Source organism: Lutjanus erythropterus, chromosome 16 (genome assembly GCF_056507025.1).
Source record: "Lutjanus erythropterus isolate fLutEry1 chromosome 16, fLutEry1.hap2, whole genome shotgun sequence".
Classification (NCBI taxonomy): Eukaryota; Metazoa; Chordata; class Actinopteri; order Lutjaniformes; family Lutjanidae; genus Lutjanus; species Lutjanus erythropterus.
The window spans coordinates 25,725,821-25,742,798 of NC_139332.1; the positions used below are offsets into that span (position 1 = coordinate 25,725,821).

Below are 16,978 nucleotides of genomic sequence, written 5' to 3' on the forward strand. Positions count from 1 at the left end.
CCTCAGTGTGGGACAAAGGTCAGACTATACACATTATCATTCTGCTTTAAGGGGGAAAAAACAGTGGCCTAGCAAAATAGTGTCAGGGGTAACTTGTTTTCATGGAACATTTGCACGTCAGGAGGCGAGGAGGTACTAATTTGCCACCGTCAGAGTGTAGATTGATCAGAAGTTGTAGTTGTTTTGTCTGGACTTTTAAAACACAGATACTGGATGCCACAATGCTGAAACAAGTCATCCAATGACAGGCTTATATCCACAGCGCACATCCGGTCGTAGTACATACTTATAAGCCGCAAAACAATGACTTGGTTCCACCTCTGGATAGATGGAGATTAGTCACAAAGGTCATGTATTGACAAGAATGAAGCTCCTGTTAGTGAATTAATATGATAAATAAACAGAAAGATACAGTAGGAACTTTTCCAAACAGCAGCCAAGATTTAAATATGTACCTGGTACTTGAAATAAGTGTGTGGGTTTGAAGAATTTGCCTATCCAGTCAGGAACCTACAGGAAGTGATTTGTTTTCCAAAAAAATTACATGACATGGACAGGTCTCCTATATGTTGGTTAAATGTCAAGAGTCCAATAACAGTGTAAAACTGACTCTGATTGGTGACAAGTGTTGACATAAAAATAATGAACAGCTTCTACAGAGGAGAGTCAAACAGACTCTTGACCTTGATATATGAAAGTCAAGCGTTCAAGTGTTTTTGCTTTTCTCGGAAATGATTTCTGTCAGGTCACGGTGAGGTTTAAACTCCCTCTGCATGTTCTACTGACAGGGGGCAGTTAAGACAAGGTGGTTTAAAGTTGAGTCTCTGCAAGTTTGTCATTCCACATGTGCCTCATGTAAGCTGTCAGACAACAGCCAGTCTGTCAGTCACACATGAAAGGAAAACAAAGGACAAACAGGACAGTGGCAGAGTTCTGACAAAACACAAGTGGCTCAACTGGCTTCTGGTCTCATCCTACCACAAACATGTCCACACACTTGTGTCTCAGATTTTGACAGAACACAAAAAAACACTACAAAGAGCAAAGAAAGAGGGTTGAAAGAAACTTGATTTAGAGTTTCAGATTTTTATAAATGCAGAAGGAAAAAACAAAATAAGCTTTACTGATGTGAAAGATGTTTTTAGCGAATAAAAGTATTTGAATGACTGACAAAAATGGACGGTGGAGTTATGGAGGTGGGTGAGTTTTCTTTTCTACATACATATTACCACTCATGACACACCACAGGAGAAGCCTGTAGGACAGGTGGGGCCGGATACATGCCTCACCTTTCACTCAGCATTAGCAGGCCTGTTCACCACTGTTGTATTAAGTGTCAGAGGAAAATACTTGTGTGTTGGCAGATTATGGAAAAAAAAAACTTCTAAATGATAGAAACACGTGCATACACACACAAAGTGTTGAAAACCCCCTCTGCTCTGCACTTCTAGAATTAAAAGCTCCTAAAGTGTTCTTCCTGAAGGGCTGAGGTTCCACCCAGAACCATTTGAGTTCTTCACCCTTAGAATATAAAAAGGTTCTCCATAGAACCCCTCAGTGTGTTCTAGATAAAACCCCAGCCTTTGGGAGAACCCCCTAGATGGGATCTAGACCCCACCCCTGAAATACAAAAGGTTCTCGGCAGATACCCTGAGCGTGTTCTAGATAACAACACTGAAATATAAAAAGGTTTTCAGGGCAATCCCCTTGATGGATTCTAGATAAAACCTTTGGATTATAAAAGCTTCTTGGTAGAACTCACTAGGTGGGTTCTTGTTAGCACATTTAGAAGATGGAATGGTTCTGGATAGAACCCCCAGAGATGGTTCTGGGTTGAACCATTACACAATAGAAGATGGAACCAGTATTTCAGCTCCCACCTTCACTCAGCCTGTATACAGTTCATCAAAATATTTTCTGTGATTTTTACCAAAGTAGAAAACTAGTTTGGATGTAAAAACCCTTTAATGAATGAATAAAATGCTGAATATGAAGCTGCAGCTTGGAAAACTAAAGTCTTTATTCTAATTTAAGTTGTTTTTAAGTTGTTTTTGTTTATTACCAAATATGTCTGAGTCATTCTTGTTATTCTACTTATAAAATAGAAACATTTTTCTTTCTTCAGCTGATGAGTCTGTCCAACCTCATATCTCTGTGAGACGTAATCAAGTCAGTGGTTTTCCACTCAAGTAAAAGACACATCTCTGCTGCCATCTTGTGGTTAAAAAATACCAAAATGTGTACAGTATAGTGCAGCACATTCCTATGATATGCTGTAATACTTGAAACTACCACCAACAAACAACATTTAAAAATATAATATGTTTCTATCATCACTTATGAATGACTAGAAGTGTGTGGTTGTGGCTGTTTCTGCAGAGACCTCGCACCCTGTGTGTATTTGATTTTGCTGTGTTCAGGACACTTCATCAAACCAAAGCATCTTCAGAATGAGACTCAACAATCATCAGTCTTTCTGGTGTGTAAATAAATACTGTAGAAAGTAGCTACATACACAATGATGCATACATGTAAATCCACTAGATTCCTTTATCTTGTGAAGAGAGAAGGCAAACTGAAGCTTTTCTTTGTGTCAAGATCCTGCCGTGTTTACATAATGTAGCTGCAACATCTACACCTGTCACTTCATGCGCCATAAATTCCTCAGAAAATCTTTTCTTTCTCAGAAATCTATCTTCCCCATTATCTCACAGAAAAAAAAAGGTCATGCTCTTCGCCTGCAACTGTTGACACTTTTGACACGAACTAAACAAACTAGTAGGGAAAAGATGCATCAAGATAAAGCACGTCTGTGCCAAAGAGAGTAACTTTCCTTTGTTTGTTCAATGGTTACAACTCGGGCTGCAGCTAACAGTTCTTTTCGCTTTCGATTAATCTGCACCTTATGTTCAAGATCAGCCATGTCCAAATGTATGAATGCCACAGCCTAATTTAAGATCTCAAAAAGCCTTTTGCAGCCCACACAATCCTTTAATTACAACTCTGATCAATGCACGAGATTAATCAAAGCAATGATGAGATACAATTTTAAGACTAGCTTGACAAAACAAAACTTCTTTACATAAACATGTCAATGAGAAACTGAGCCGTCTGGCATAAGACCAGTGCCACAGGTGTCAGGACATGTTCTGACACTAATGGATGGTTACGTTATGAGTAAGTCTAGTTAAAGCTGGAACTTTTTTACTGCAGCAACGACACACGCGAGTGTTGTGAGGCTCTGCTCCTGTGAAAGTGACAGAAAAACAGAGCAGATCCTGGGATACAGGCTCTGTAAGTGATAAGTTATCCAACGTCCTGAACTGGTCAACCTGATACTAAATGCAGGAGAAGGCCAGGGAGATGGAGGCAGAGAATCAGAGATCAGAGGCACGGACTCACTATATGCTTAAAAGGGGGGCTGTAGAAAAAAAATATCATACATCCAACGTCTCAAACGCTCCTGCAGCATGATCTACAGGATTTAAAGCCATCTGTATGCAGCAAGTTGCAAACATCAGGTCACCAAAATTCAGAAAAGTGCAGCAGCTGACCATCAGAGGTTGGAGGAGGGTGACAGCAGTTGAAACAGCACTTTTATCAATAAGATTAAACAATTTGTTGGTTAAATAATTCAACAGAAAATTCATCTGCAACAAAGTTGATAATCTATTAATTAATTTAAGAAATGTATTAAGCAAAAATGCTGGTTGCTCTTTATTTTACAGTACACTGATAAGACATAAAAAGCAATGTATCACATTAGACAAAAACTAGAAGTTACATGTTGTTTATTAGACAATATTAGACCCTTATTAGACTTTATTAGAGGGGAATTAGAGAAACATTACGACAGAACGACACTGTAAACTAAAGTGAAATCACATCCATTTTAAAACAATATGAGAACCAGATCTACCGAGGAAAGGCAGAGGAACATTTCGTCCAGGGGTGACTGCACAGAGAGCGGTTTCACTTTAGTTTACAGTACAGTTCTGTTGTAATGTGTCCCTAATTACCATCTAAAAACAGCCTAATAAGGACCTAACATATGGTGTAATACTGTATAATAAATGACATATTATCATTAGTTTATCTTTGTCTTGATACAAAGTACAGCTTGTTACTTCTTATTAGTGCACTGTACGTGCACGTATATGGTGTCTAATTATGGTGGAGCTGTATAACCACTTAGTGGTGTAGAGTGGTGAAAAGAGTGGTGAAAAAAGTGCTGAAAAAAATGAAGTGAAATGACCGTGATTATTATTATTTAGTCATGTGATCTATGTATATTTATCACACCTGTGTTGAGTTGTTGAGTGAACCTGAAGAAGCCACAGGTGAAACATAATGTTCGCTCATAATAAAGTTACAGTAAAGTCAGCTCAGTGTGTGCTGGTTTATTTTATATTTCACCTAGAGTATAGCTTTTGCTTGTTTACTGACTGACAAATAACATATTTCTATTTTTGTGTAATTTAATACAAAAGTACGTCTTATTAGTGGGCTGTTAAATAAAGTGTGGCCGAGATGCCAAACATTTGCTTGTTCAGGCTTTTAAAATCAAAAGATTTGCTGCTTTTCTCTGTTTTGTATTACTGTGTTCAGTTGTTGGTCAGATAGAACAAGCAACCTGAGCAAGAGGAGATTATCTGCTTGGAAAAGTTGTATTAAAAGATTTTATTCATCACATTTTGAATATTTTGTGGCTCGGGACGAATAAGTCAGGAATCACATACATCACTTTTTCCTTCAAGTTTTGTTATGCAGAGTGCATCAAACTATGAACTAACTATTGTTTCACCGACAAACCTATATTGTACCCCTCAGGAATCAATACATAGAATGGACAAAAGAAATCAATCAATCTCTCTTTAGTGGTCTACATGTGCAAAATGTCTTGAAGATTGTGATTTTCATATTCCAAGTTTAAAAGAGAAGACAGAGTGCCAAGAATGGCTTTGTAGATTAACATATACCAATGACTAGGACAACGTGCACACAAAAATACACATTGGTGAGTAAGAAAACCACAGTTTGTTATTAATCTCAGATTATAATGATGCACGCTATGTGGTATGTGAAGACAATGAGCTGAGGCATCCACCTACAACACATCTCCTTTGTCAATAACAGATAATAAGGTAGATTTAACCAGTTTCCATTTTACACAAAGAAAAACAAACTCCCAGGTGTTTAAAAATAGACACTGACTCAATTTGTTGATCATCATGACGTGTGATGTCATACTAAATATTATTCATTTCATTTATATCTTCATCTGTGCTGTACTGATCTAATAATATAATAATATGTGCAATAATTCAGCTGTTAAATAGTAATTCAATAGTGCAATACGCTGGTTATACTGGCAGCATTTATTTATTTATACTGTGAATTTAAACCAACATACACTCTTATTTATAATACTATTGCATCCTAACACACTTATCCCCCACCTTCAGCATTATTATTTTATGACATTTATGTGTACAACTGTTGTAAAAACTGCTGTTTACATATTTTTACACATCTCATTTCTATTTTTCTGTATTGTTGTACATAGTAAGATAATGAACACAGATTTTTACACATTTATGATTTCTGTTTCTATTCTTATATTTTGATATGCTTATTTATGCTTCTATTTTCGAATGAAAGCAACTGTGCCACAAACACTTTATTGATCCAGGGATCAATAAAGATTCTGAGTCAGGTCACAAAACTGAGTGGATGTTGCAGAGAGGGCTTCAAGACACAGCAGAGTTATATCACTTCACACGTGGTGCATTTAAAGACAGCACACAGGTGTACAGGCAGTTCTGTTGGTAAACAGGACAGCTCATCCGGTGCTGACCTTCTTATCAGAGGAAATGTTTGGCCATCACACATTTCAGGGTTTTATCAGATCACGATACAATAAAACGAGAAAGTTAAGGTTACCCATTAAAACTTGATCATCTTGACTGCACCAGTATATCACTTTACACTGACAAGAAATCAACGCTCCATTATGTCTCAAGTACACCCTTTAGGCTACATGTTGCACATACCAGCACAGTAGTCACAGAGCTGCAATTTGCTAAATGGCAGCACTCACAAATGTGTAAACTGACTCTCACCTGTTGCACTGTCCTTTACTGCTCTCTAAAAGTTGAACTTTATAGACAGAAAACAATCTATTAGGGTCTATTTAACACACCTGTTCGTTCACACACTGCCTGCAGCCATGACTAACACAAAAAGTCTTTTGTAAAGATAATGAGACATTTCACTTACCCCTGATTCAGGTCGATAGGGGCTTCTGCCGGATGCTCGTGTCTCTCTGAGAGTGTGTCTGCAGATTCGGTATCAGGACGCTGTGTGTCTTCATTTGGGGCTGACAGCTCGACTGCCACCTGTTGTTGCTCCTTTCTGGTTCTGCCTGCACTCAGAGTAATTGTATCCACCCACTCACTACTCTGTGGAGCCCTATTGTGTTCAATCTCTGTGGCATCTGATTGCAGCTTGACGCTGCGTGTCAAAGTGCTTGTGGCAACCTCCACTCCACCAGATGTATCTGTGACTGCACTTGTCGCAGCGTTACTGCTGGTTTCTGGGCTTTCTTTGCTTGGTTCACCGCTCTTGTCTGCGAGTGAAACTTGCTCTTCTGCCTCTCTAATGTCGGGTGTGATCATATCTTCCTCTCTTGTGCTACTGTAAGCAGCTTGTGTACATTCAGAGCTCCTGATGTCTTTGTACGCCAGGTATTGTGTCTCCTGACGGGGGAGCGGCTTCTCTCCATTAGGGTGGTCTTCTTTTTCCAACTCCTCGGTCCAGTTTCCCTGCGACCCCTCCCCCGGTCCAAGCGGCTCACTGGAGGGTGGAGCAAAGTCGCATACCATCACTGCGTTCACCTGCTGAACCGGTGTGGCCGGTAACTCCTCCTTTCTCTCCTCCTTTCTCTCCTCCTGGCTGTCTTCTTTGACCTGTAGAAATGCTGTGGTTGCTACTTCTCTCTCCAGACTCTTTGCATCACTGAGAAACTCAGACGTTCCAGTTTCTTGCACTTGAGCTTCTGAACTCTGACCTTTGAGTTGCTGCTGCACTTCAGTTCGGCTGTTGACATCCTCTCTCTTGTCTTCACTGCTCATTGTGTCTTCCTCGCTCAGCATTTTAATAATGACCACCCTTGATTCTCTCTCATCTCTCTTACTTGTCTCATTTCCCTGCTGAGGAAACTCCTCACACAGCTCGACCACCTCTTTCACCCCATCCACCACACAAATTTCCTCTCTTTCATCCATCATGTACATCTCTTCATCCGCGCTCTCCTCTGCGTTGTCCTCTTCAGCGCTGTAGTAGATCTCCATGGCACTGCCATCATCTGATCCAACACTCAAATATGTTGGACTCAAAGGCCCATCGTACCCGTCCATCTGTCCGGATGCAGCAGAAAAACTCCTTGTTGTTTCAAGTTTAATCTCAAGATCCTTCTCGGTGCTTATTTTTTCAGGCGCAGTAGAGGCACAGACAGTATCAGTGCTGCTTGCCTCATCTGTGACTAACTCTTTGACTAGAATCACTCTCCGTACGGAGTCGGTAACCTGAGTATCTGTCCCTTGGGATGTTACATAGTTGGAAATGGGAGGGGCAGGATTTGGAGCCACGGGGGCTGACCTGGCAGTGTCTTGAATGAGGCTGAAACGGCCTGATTTTGCCTCTGATATGGGGTGGGTCAGCTCTGAGTAAGGAATGTTACTGTTGTCAACTGACTGAGAACCTGAAAGGTGAGATGAAGGTAGATATCTATAGATATCTGCATCTCTGCGAGGCTCGGAGGCAGCGTTGGTTTGATAGGAGTTAAAGGTGGAGCTGTCATTGGAAATAATCACCTTTCTCCCACTTAAAGCTGCATTTACAGCAGTATAACCACCTGCAGCAGATTCATGTGACATGCGAGAGTATATAAGATTAGTTTCTGTGTGGCGTTCATTAAGCGTTTTAATCATGACAGGTTCCACTTTGGTGTTAAGGTGTCGTATCTCCGTATGGATTTGGGGTCGACGGTGTGAGAGGGATGACATTACCTCTGAGGTAAAACTCTGGGGGAAAAGCGACTCATACAACGCTCCATAAACCGAGTCCTGACTGACAGGACGAGCACTCTTCTCACTGCTAACAGCTGAGGTTGAGGTGACACTCTTGGCAGTTTCGGGAGTAGATCTCTCAGTGCGAGAAAATGAGACTTCTCGAGGGAGAGAAGCAGAGTTGTCAGTGTGAGGAACAGGGGTTGACTCTGTAACAGTGGCGTCAACGCTTGCTAGGCAGGGTTTACCATTGGGAGTTGTACTGTCAGCTGTCTCAGGGGCGTCAGGTTGATGATGTGATAATGTATCTCTGGTGAATTCAGTAAGAGAGGTGTCTGTTTTTGTGTCAGACTGCTGGATGTCAGTGTAACTCAGGCTGCTGCTCGTGGAGACTGAGTCAACTTTGTGATCTGAGCTGTCAGGCATGATTGGAGGCTGGCTAGCTGGGAGGACAGGTACAGTCTGGTTATCAACAGCAGAGGTGGTTTCTGTACGAGTTGCTGTGGAAGATGGGTTGGAATCATGAACAGGAATGTTCTCTTTGTCCTCCGATGAGTCTGGATTATCCAGCTGCAGCTCAGGAATGGTAGCAATCGGTGCTTTCTGCGGCTCCTCGTGCACATCAATAAGATTGGAGCCGTCTGTCAGAGGCTTCTCTGCTTCTGGTTGGCTGTTTATATTGACAGACGACTGTGATTGGTTAAGGAGAGAGAAGTATGACTCTGACTGATTTGTGGCTACAGGGGGAGGAGAAGGGATGTCAAATTTAGGGCTGTCAAGCTCGGGCTGAGACCTACTGAGCATCTTCATGTTGTCCTGATCCAACTCCATCTGATCGAGGTCTGGAGGAGTCTAGAAGGAAACAACTTACAGTTTCACTCATGAAATAATTAACAATTTACAGTTAAGTACGTTTCTAAAAGTAATAATCTGAGTTGGAAGTTATTTTTTTTTCTTGCAGATATGTGTTGTTAAGTATAAAAATATAAAAACTATGGAAAAATAAGATTAAAAACTGGAAGACAACATAAATTAATACAGATGATAATATATAAATGTTTTACTCCATGTTCTACAAATCAGGGATATGTATAATTTCTGAGTTGCAGCTTGGATTAAAAATTATTTTAATTCTGATGCAGATGCAAAATTATCTCATACAGATGGACAAATGAGTCGCTGAGGATTTTGAGAATATCTTCAAAACTCCCGCAAGTGTTCACGGTTTTTGAAAGTTTATCAGAAAAAGAAACGCTTAACCTTGCAAAGGTAAAACAGACAATTACATAAATTAAGATGATAGTATGTGAGAGGCACAGGCTGGGGTTAAAGATAAGTTAGACAGAACACTATGATCATAAAGCTTTAAAGGAATTAAACAATGTATTTGTCACACATGAACTCAAGACACTCAAGGAATGGGGTTACCTCCTCCTGCTCTTTAATCCCCGGACTGGTGAGGATTAAAGAGCTCTTAGAGATATTCTCTTCGTCTTTCTTCTTCTTCTTCCTAAGCCCAAAAGTAAAGGTGGCAAACCTTTTGGGCTTGCGGAGGTCCATCTCTGAGTAGCTGAGATCTTTGCCCTGAGAGGAAGAGAGAAGGATGGAGGGATGGACAGCGAGACAGGGAGAGAGGGAAGAAGACATGGATTCTGAAGTTAATATTAAATCTCAATTTTTCACCATCTACAATCCATAATCTCATTAAAAGATTCAGAGAATTTGGAGTTTAAGAACTGCGTTAAAAACCCACATAATTGTATAAAGGCTACTACACGGGTTATGAAGTTAAGACTCTATGATGCAAAGTGAAAGTCATGCATCAACAACATCCAGAAACGCTGCCACTTTCACTGAGACTGACGGACAGAGAATGGAAAGTGTGTTGTGATCTGACAAGTCCACATTTCAGATTGTTTTCAGAAATCAAAAGAGGAAAAGGACCATCCAGATTATTAACAGTACAGAGTTCAAAAAACGGCATCTGTGATGGCATGGGGGTGTGTTAGTGCCCACGGCATCATGGGTAGCTGTCACATCTGCGAGGGCCTCATTAGGCATGAGAGTATTAAAATCTCCCATTATCATTTTTAGCTCACTATGTCTACTTTTCATGAAGTAGAACATAACCTCAACATACTGCACATACCAAACATATCTAACCATTTTAAGGCCTTGCCAAGGGTCAATTAACCTCTGCACGCTGCTTCTTTCCGTGGTAAGAATGAGGATATGGCACAATTACAAATCATTCCACCGGTCGGAGTTTGACTCCTTATACTTGTAAACAAGACAAGTAGTTGACACCCTAACTTCATTCCAAGCATTAAACGCTGCTCCACCCTGAGAAAAAATGAAAGACTAGTAGAACATGATCAACTAAACCTGGTAGCTGCTGATTCAAACACTGTGGTTTGGAGGTACTTGGTAAAAATAAAAGAAACTGATGCACATTCTTGTCCTTTTTAATTACGTCAGTATACTGTTACATATCGTGTAGTTTAAATAACATAATGCAGCCGCGGACTGAGAGAGTTTATCACCAAATACTGACAGTGACTGACAGCATAGTTTAGATATATAGATTGTGAAGTAGATTCTAAAGTTTCTGAAGTCACAGCGACAAAGAAGACATCTACGTGTCTTGCGCGTGTCCTTGTTGTTAGATATGATGTGATAGGTGTAAATCTGTCAGCAAGTTCAAAGAGATGTCAAAGTGTTTCGGGAGAGCACCCAGTATGACCCGGGTGTTCCTCATCGGATATTTTAAAAGACAAAAAGATTGAAAAGATAAGGGCTGCTCTGGTGATTATGAGCGCATGTTTTCTTATTTCCCGTGATGACAAATGACAGTGGAACATGAGGCTGTCTGTCACTGCCATCTGTCAGGTTTTTAACTGGGTGTGTCTGCTCAAATTCTTCCCTCTAGGTAGGTAGTTTGGAAAGTACTAGAAGTAAAGACAACAGTCTTAGTTGAGTTTGTAGTGGGTGGACAGGGTCGCTCTGTCCAGAACAGTAAGAACATAAACCAGAGATGCAACATAGATACAAAGATAAAGAGCCACACACAAAACTATGAACGGTTTATGACTTAATTCAGTTACCTACCAGTCCTGACATTAAAATGTTGTTTTCATCTTCAACATAAAGTTAAGAGGAACTTTTAAAATAACTTAATCTTAACAATAACTATCCCCATCCTACAAACTTGATTAAATTGAAAAAAAAAATTTGATGAGCTTTTTTTGTATTGTTTATTGCAAAAAAAAAACTCATTTTCAAATCATTTTAGTAAGTAAACCACAGAGACGCACAATGAGCATTGATAAATGTCAATAATAGCAAAAAACTTTGTATGAGCTAAGCAGACTTGTGCCTGTTGCGGGGCTGTTTCTCAAGCTAAATGCCTACGTCACCCTACATGAGTGTGTTTTGCCACTAAGACTCGTGTTTTAATCTTTTGTCGTCATCTGTAATCAGATTTTCACACAGTCGGAAATGAAAGTTTCCATCTTTCTGTAGTTCAGTTATGAAATCAGTGGAACTGTCCTGCACACTCCACTCTCCCTCACGCTGTGAACTGAGGATTTATTTGGACCAAAGCGGAGTTGGTGATTGTTGGATCAGTAAAAAGTCAAACCAAAACATTTTTGGTGAGTTTTATGTTGTTTCTGCCTATATTTTTCAAAGGGAGTCTGGTGAGTTTGGCGAGAACAACTGAACTGCTATTTCTACTCAAAAAAAAACATTTTTTACCCTTTAAAAAAAGGTCTCTCACAGCCGAAATCCTTTTCATAATGTTGTTGGACACTTAGAATAATAATCTGAGCCTGTCAATGAAGACAAGTAAGAGTAACAAGTAACTAAGCCGACACCACTAAGTTTTATGGTTAATATTTGAAAAGAATGAATATGTGTTCTGGCACAGCAAGCTGGTGAGGAACAAACCACAGCCGTTCGGTCGCTGAACAAACACTCATCAGTTCCTCCAGAACGTTGAGATGATCTGATCGCAACAATCAACGTAAATTCAGCCAATCCGTGTGAATTCTGCACGACCTTGCATTTTGTTCCAAACAGAGCAACTTTCCTGTAAATTTGACCAAACGTCATGTGTGTTTGTCTCAATGATCCAAATCAAAGTTTTATTATTTACTATTTTTTGTATTCTTTTTTTTTTTATTTTGTCACAGTTCCTGAAAAGAATAGAAGAATTTTACTATTACGGACATTCATCAATGCTCTTTGCACTTTTAAATTTTAGAGAGAGAGAAAAAAAATCGTGACTGTCTTTTGCAATTTTCCCTTGCGCTAGCAATTTCATGCAAAAAAAGGTGTTAAGACCCGATTTCTGTACGTGAATTTAAGATTTATTCGATAAATCCTTCACTTTAATACATTTTTATATCAATGTGTGGTGATTCTGTGGTAGATTCTGAAATACAGGATGATAAATCTCATAAAATTCCTATGTTTTCTTTGTATAATTGTATAGGTTTTTTTTCCATTAACCTTTTTCTCTTTACTTTATTGATTTGTTAATGGTTTCTGGATGTTTATCACCCTGCATGGTTTGGATGGTTAACCATCACTGCCATCATAATGCTTGTCAGCCTATTGGTGTGTATGATGTATAAATATGGGTGTGGTTTCCAGTTTTCAAACATTCTGACCTGACAGAGATCAACGTGGGATCTAAACATAGTTATTATTAAACTTTTGCACCATGGACCATTTTTCTTTCATGCTGCACCTCAGACCCAGCTGTGCCCTTTTTTAAAGTCTGTTATAAAACCCCTGAAGCTCATTCTGCATCACGTTCATTTTGCAAACTTACACGTCCTGAACACAGACACCACATATTCATACATTCACCTGCTGGACCTTTTGCTCGTATGTACCGTATGTAGCTGTTAGATTAATGGATTACAGTTTAACAAGTGAAACATGAGTTGGATTATTTACTGTTGGATTACTGTTTTTCCATGCCACCTGTCCTATGGATCATGATTATATCTATAACTCGGTATTTTATCTCTGCGGGCAGACATGGGAAACAAGGCCAAAGGAATGCAAATAAAATTAAACCATAGCACTGAGGATATAAACCAGGCCAGTTCAATTACTTTTTTCCACATTTCCTACATCTGATGTCAAAAGTTAGGAAATGGGTCAAACAATTAAATCACAAAGTGGATCAAAAGGTTTATTTTTCTTTTTATTAGATCACAAAATTGGAAAAGAAAAAAGCGCAGGACAAAACAAAGCACCTTTGTAATCTTATATTAGAATTAACTTGTTCTTTTAATAAACACAATACTGAGAGTCCTGTATGTTGATCACCTGCAATCAATCGTCTTTTTGTGGATGTACCTCAGTTGAGGTTTCACACATCCTAAACACAAACACAACCACATATTTATGTATTCCTCCTGAACTTCATGCTCATGTATGTTTTACTGTATGCAGCTGCCAGATTAATGGATTACAATTTAACTAAAACATAATTTAACTTAATTTAAGTAAAACATATGAGTGTGATTACTTTGTTTTTCCATGACATCTGTCCCACAGATCATAACTGATCTTCACAACAGCACTGCTTCTTAGTAAAGCTCTGACACCCTCTGCTGGAGTTACATTACAGTTACTAATCAAACTGTTGGTGATAACAAAGGAATTACATCCACATGTTCTCTTCTTGTTGCGCTGCATTCTACTGAGTGCACTCTTCTACTTTTTATTAGTTTTCACAGTTGGAAAAGAAATATTATGTTTTAAACAAAGCACCTTTGTAATCCTACATGAGAAATAATTTGTTGTTTTATTAAAAACAAGGCTGCATTTTACTTCTTTTTTCATTCTGTTTGAGTCTCCTCAAGTCCCTCTCCTTTAGTTTAAAACTTTTAAAACAATAAGTGTCTCTGTGATTAATGCATTAAACAGGCTAATTATTCTGCTAACAAAATTATAATCTTCTGATAAACAATGTAAACACCTGTAAACTTAGAATGGCATCAGGTTCTTCAAATCAAATCACAATGATATATAAATTATCCCATATTTATAAATGATTAAAGGGCCGGACTGATTTTGTTAAAGGGTTGGAGGTCTGACATAAAGTATGCAACAATCACAACCACCGACTTCACTGAACTTGAACAGACTGTGTTGTGTGTGAAACTTTGAGATATGGCGCCCTCTGCTGGAGAGTCCTGCATGTTGGTCACCTGCAGTCAATCATTTGTCTCTTTCTGTTGAGGTATTAAGGGAGGTTATTAAATCCGAGGGTGGTGAAATAATAACAACGCATAAATGTGCTTGAGTTTATTTGTAGCGCGCATACTCGAGTTATCTATGTGAGCGTGTTTGTCAGTGTAAGGGGGCTATAATTATGTGAGAAAAAGCCTGAAGGCAGTTCTACATATCACAGGTGGAATGCAGCAGCCGTTGATGTCACCTCATAAGGGGCCATTTTCACACATTGTTCACAACAGAATTTGGCCCCCAAGAATATTCTTGTTCAGACACATTTCAGACCTGATCCTTAGACTGCTGACAGAGTGTTTTCTCTTATTCCATCCACATTTGTAGATACATGCAAAACACATGTGGGGACAAAATAAAGTGAGACTTTTAAATTAAAACTTGGTAAATCATGTGTTTGACATTTGGCGCCACAGGGGTTTATAGCGAGTGTTGACTGACTCTCATCCTGCTGGCTTCCCAGACAGCAGAGAGAAGACGAAGTTTAAGAGGTTCAGATGCTTCGTCTGCTCGCAAAAAGCATCGTTGGCTACTGACACCAGGGTGCAAATAGCAACTGTTGCAGAAATCATCCACAGTGTGGCACCAATATGAATTGATGAGCAAACTGGTGACACTTCACTCCAGAGGGTCATTTCAGAGCAGAGCTTTAAAAGTGGTTACCAGTTTGGCATTTAGCCATCATGTTATAACTGCTGAGCTAGACAGGATGACTGCCATATTAATTTGGCACATCACTGTGGTCATAATAGTCCTGTGTAATTAAAGTCCATATTTTATTAATGACTGATAATTCCCAGGATGACTAAACACATTTGTTTGACTCCTCATGTGCCGCGGCATTTCTTTAGAAGAGTAGATGTTGCTCTGCTGGTTATTCACTGATGATAATTTGCCATTTCACACTTTTAACTTTATACTTATTCTCTGGTGTGTTACAATACTCGTTACTTTTTATTTATTTATTTATTTATTTATTTATTTATTTATTTATTTATTTTCCCTAAAACACTTTGTAATGGCATTAACAAAAGTGCTAAAGTTTATTATTTGTCACAAGAGAAATGTATTTATATCTGCCCGTCACACACAGGAAAATGATTTCCCCATAAACAAGAGGCTCAGCTCAATATGAGGAAATTAACAATATTTCTATCAGACTGTATCAGACTACTGATTCTATCAAATAAGAGTCAGTTGGGATTGTCTTGTTTTGTCCGCAACCCAAAAAAATTCAGTTTAATGTCAGAGAGGACTAAATAAACCAGTAAATATTCACATTTGAAAAGCTGAAATGACTAAAATTGACTAATTGATTAACAAAATAGTTGCAAATTACTTTAATAGTCGATTAATCATTGTAACCCTAAAGTGTATTATTAATAAAGTTACACACACACCTTAACAGGATCCAGTCAAAATATTTATAGCTCAACTCTACTCTCAACTCATCTGAAATACTTAAAAGCTAAATAATAAAAAGGTTGTCTGATGGTTATTTTGAGTTGGACCGCAGCAAAGCAGGACCAGACCTATAAACTGAGCGAGTGATGAAGTGAAATTTGAAAAACCCCAAATGTAGATGGCGTCCCCCGTTGATAACTGCCTGTGAAGAGGCCGAAAATGAAAACAGCTCGACTGACCTTTGACCTGGGCGCGGTGCCATAGAGGGAGGACCTCTTGTTGTTGGAGACGATGTTGTCAGTCCAGGCCTCTCCATCCTCAGCTGTGTTCCTGAGATCAACAGCACTGGAGGGCACAAAGTTAAATGTCAAATTAGTAAAGTCTCTACAAAATCCACTTGAAAATACATCAGCTACAACTGTATTTTTTTTTAAGTTTCCTGCAACAGAAAAATTAGATAATAAAGAGCACAATAAAACTGATGTAAATGCAGGAATATTTGATCTACTGCAGATGAAAAAATGGATTTCCTGAGACAAAAGAAAGACTGGTGCCAGATTCGGACCATGTACAGTACAATACACGAGGCTTGGTATCTATTCTGTCACACCTTCATGATATTTCACAGAGGTAAACAGTATATGACGGCATTTGTGTAGAAAACAAACTGTCAAGCTGTCATAACAGACATCTCAAACAATGTCAACTTTGTCGTAACAACTTGACATTATCAAATTTTAAAAAGCTGTAAAGCTTTATGTTTTAACATCACATTAAACTGTTATAAGTGGTTGGTTTTGACACTGGACATCATGAGACCATTATAAGTGCGTCATTAGCATTTTCCTTGACTTCAAGTAAAGTTGTACTATTTGGACTTGTCATAAACATGTCATTTAACAATATAAGGCCAGTTTGATGACATATATTTGTTGTTTAAGTAGGCAGTTTTGATACATTTTGACATTTTTGTCTGGATTAATGTTAAGTTGTCATAACAAAGTCACTTGATGTAACTGACTGAGTGGCATGTGATGACAATAGTCACAAACATTAATTCAGACTCCCTCATGTTCATGACATGTGTCACAACATAGTGACACGCCTTCAAATAAAGTGTTACCAAAATATTATACATATATGTCCTGTCCTGTAGGTGTGTATAGTCATATAATCAGAGCTTTTGAAAGAGGGGAAATATGCTGCTAAGCATAATAAAGCAGTGAATCACTGCTCAG

The 16,978-nt window shown here is 38.8% G+C and overlaps 1 protein-coding gene across 1 annotated transcript in view; it reads right to left on the reverse strand.

Annotated features, from left to right (window-relative positions):
• The window catches only part of crybg2 (crystallin beta-gamma domain containing 2), a 60,906-nt gene that overhangs the window by 33,050 nt on the left and 10,878 nt on the right, over positions 1–16,978 (reverse strand). The window contains exons 2-4 of the mRNA XM_084739101.1: positions 15,980–16,085; positions 9,498–9,653; positions 6,280–8,921 (exon numbers count right to left, since the gene is read on the reverse strand). Of these exons, the coding sequence (XP_084595227.1) occupies positions 6,280–8,921; positions 9,498–9,653; positions 15,980–16,085 (2,904 nt within the window). The remainder of the gene's footprint in view (positions 1–6,279; positions 8,922–9,497; positions 9,654–15,979; positions 16,086–16,978) is intronic.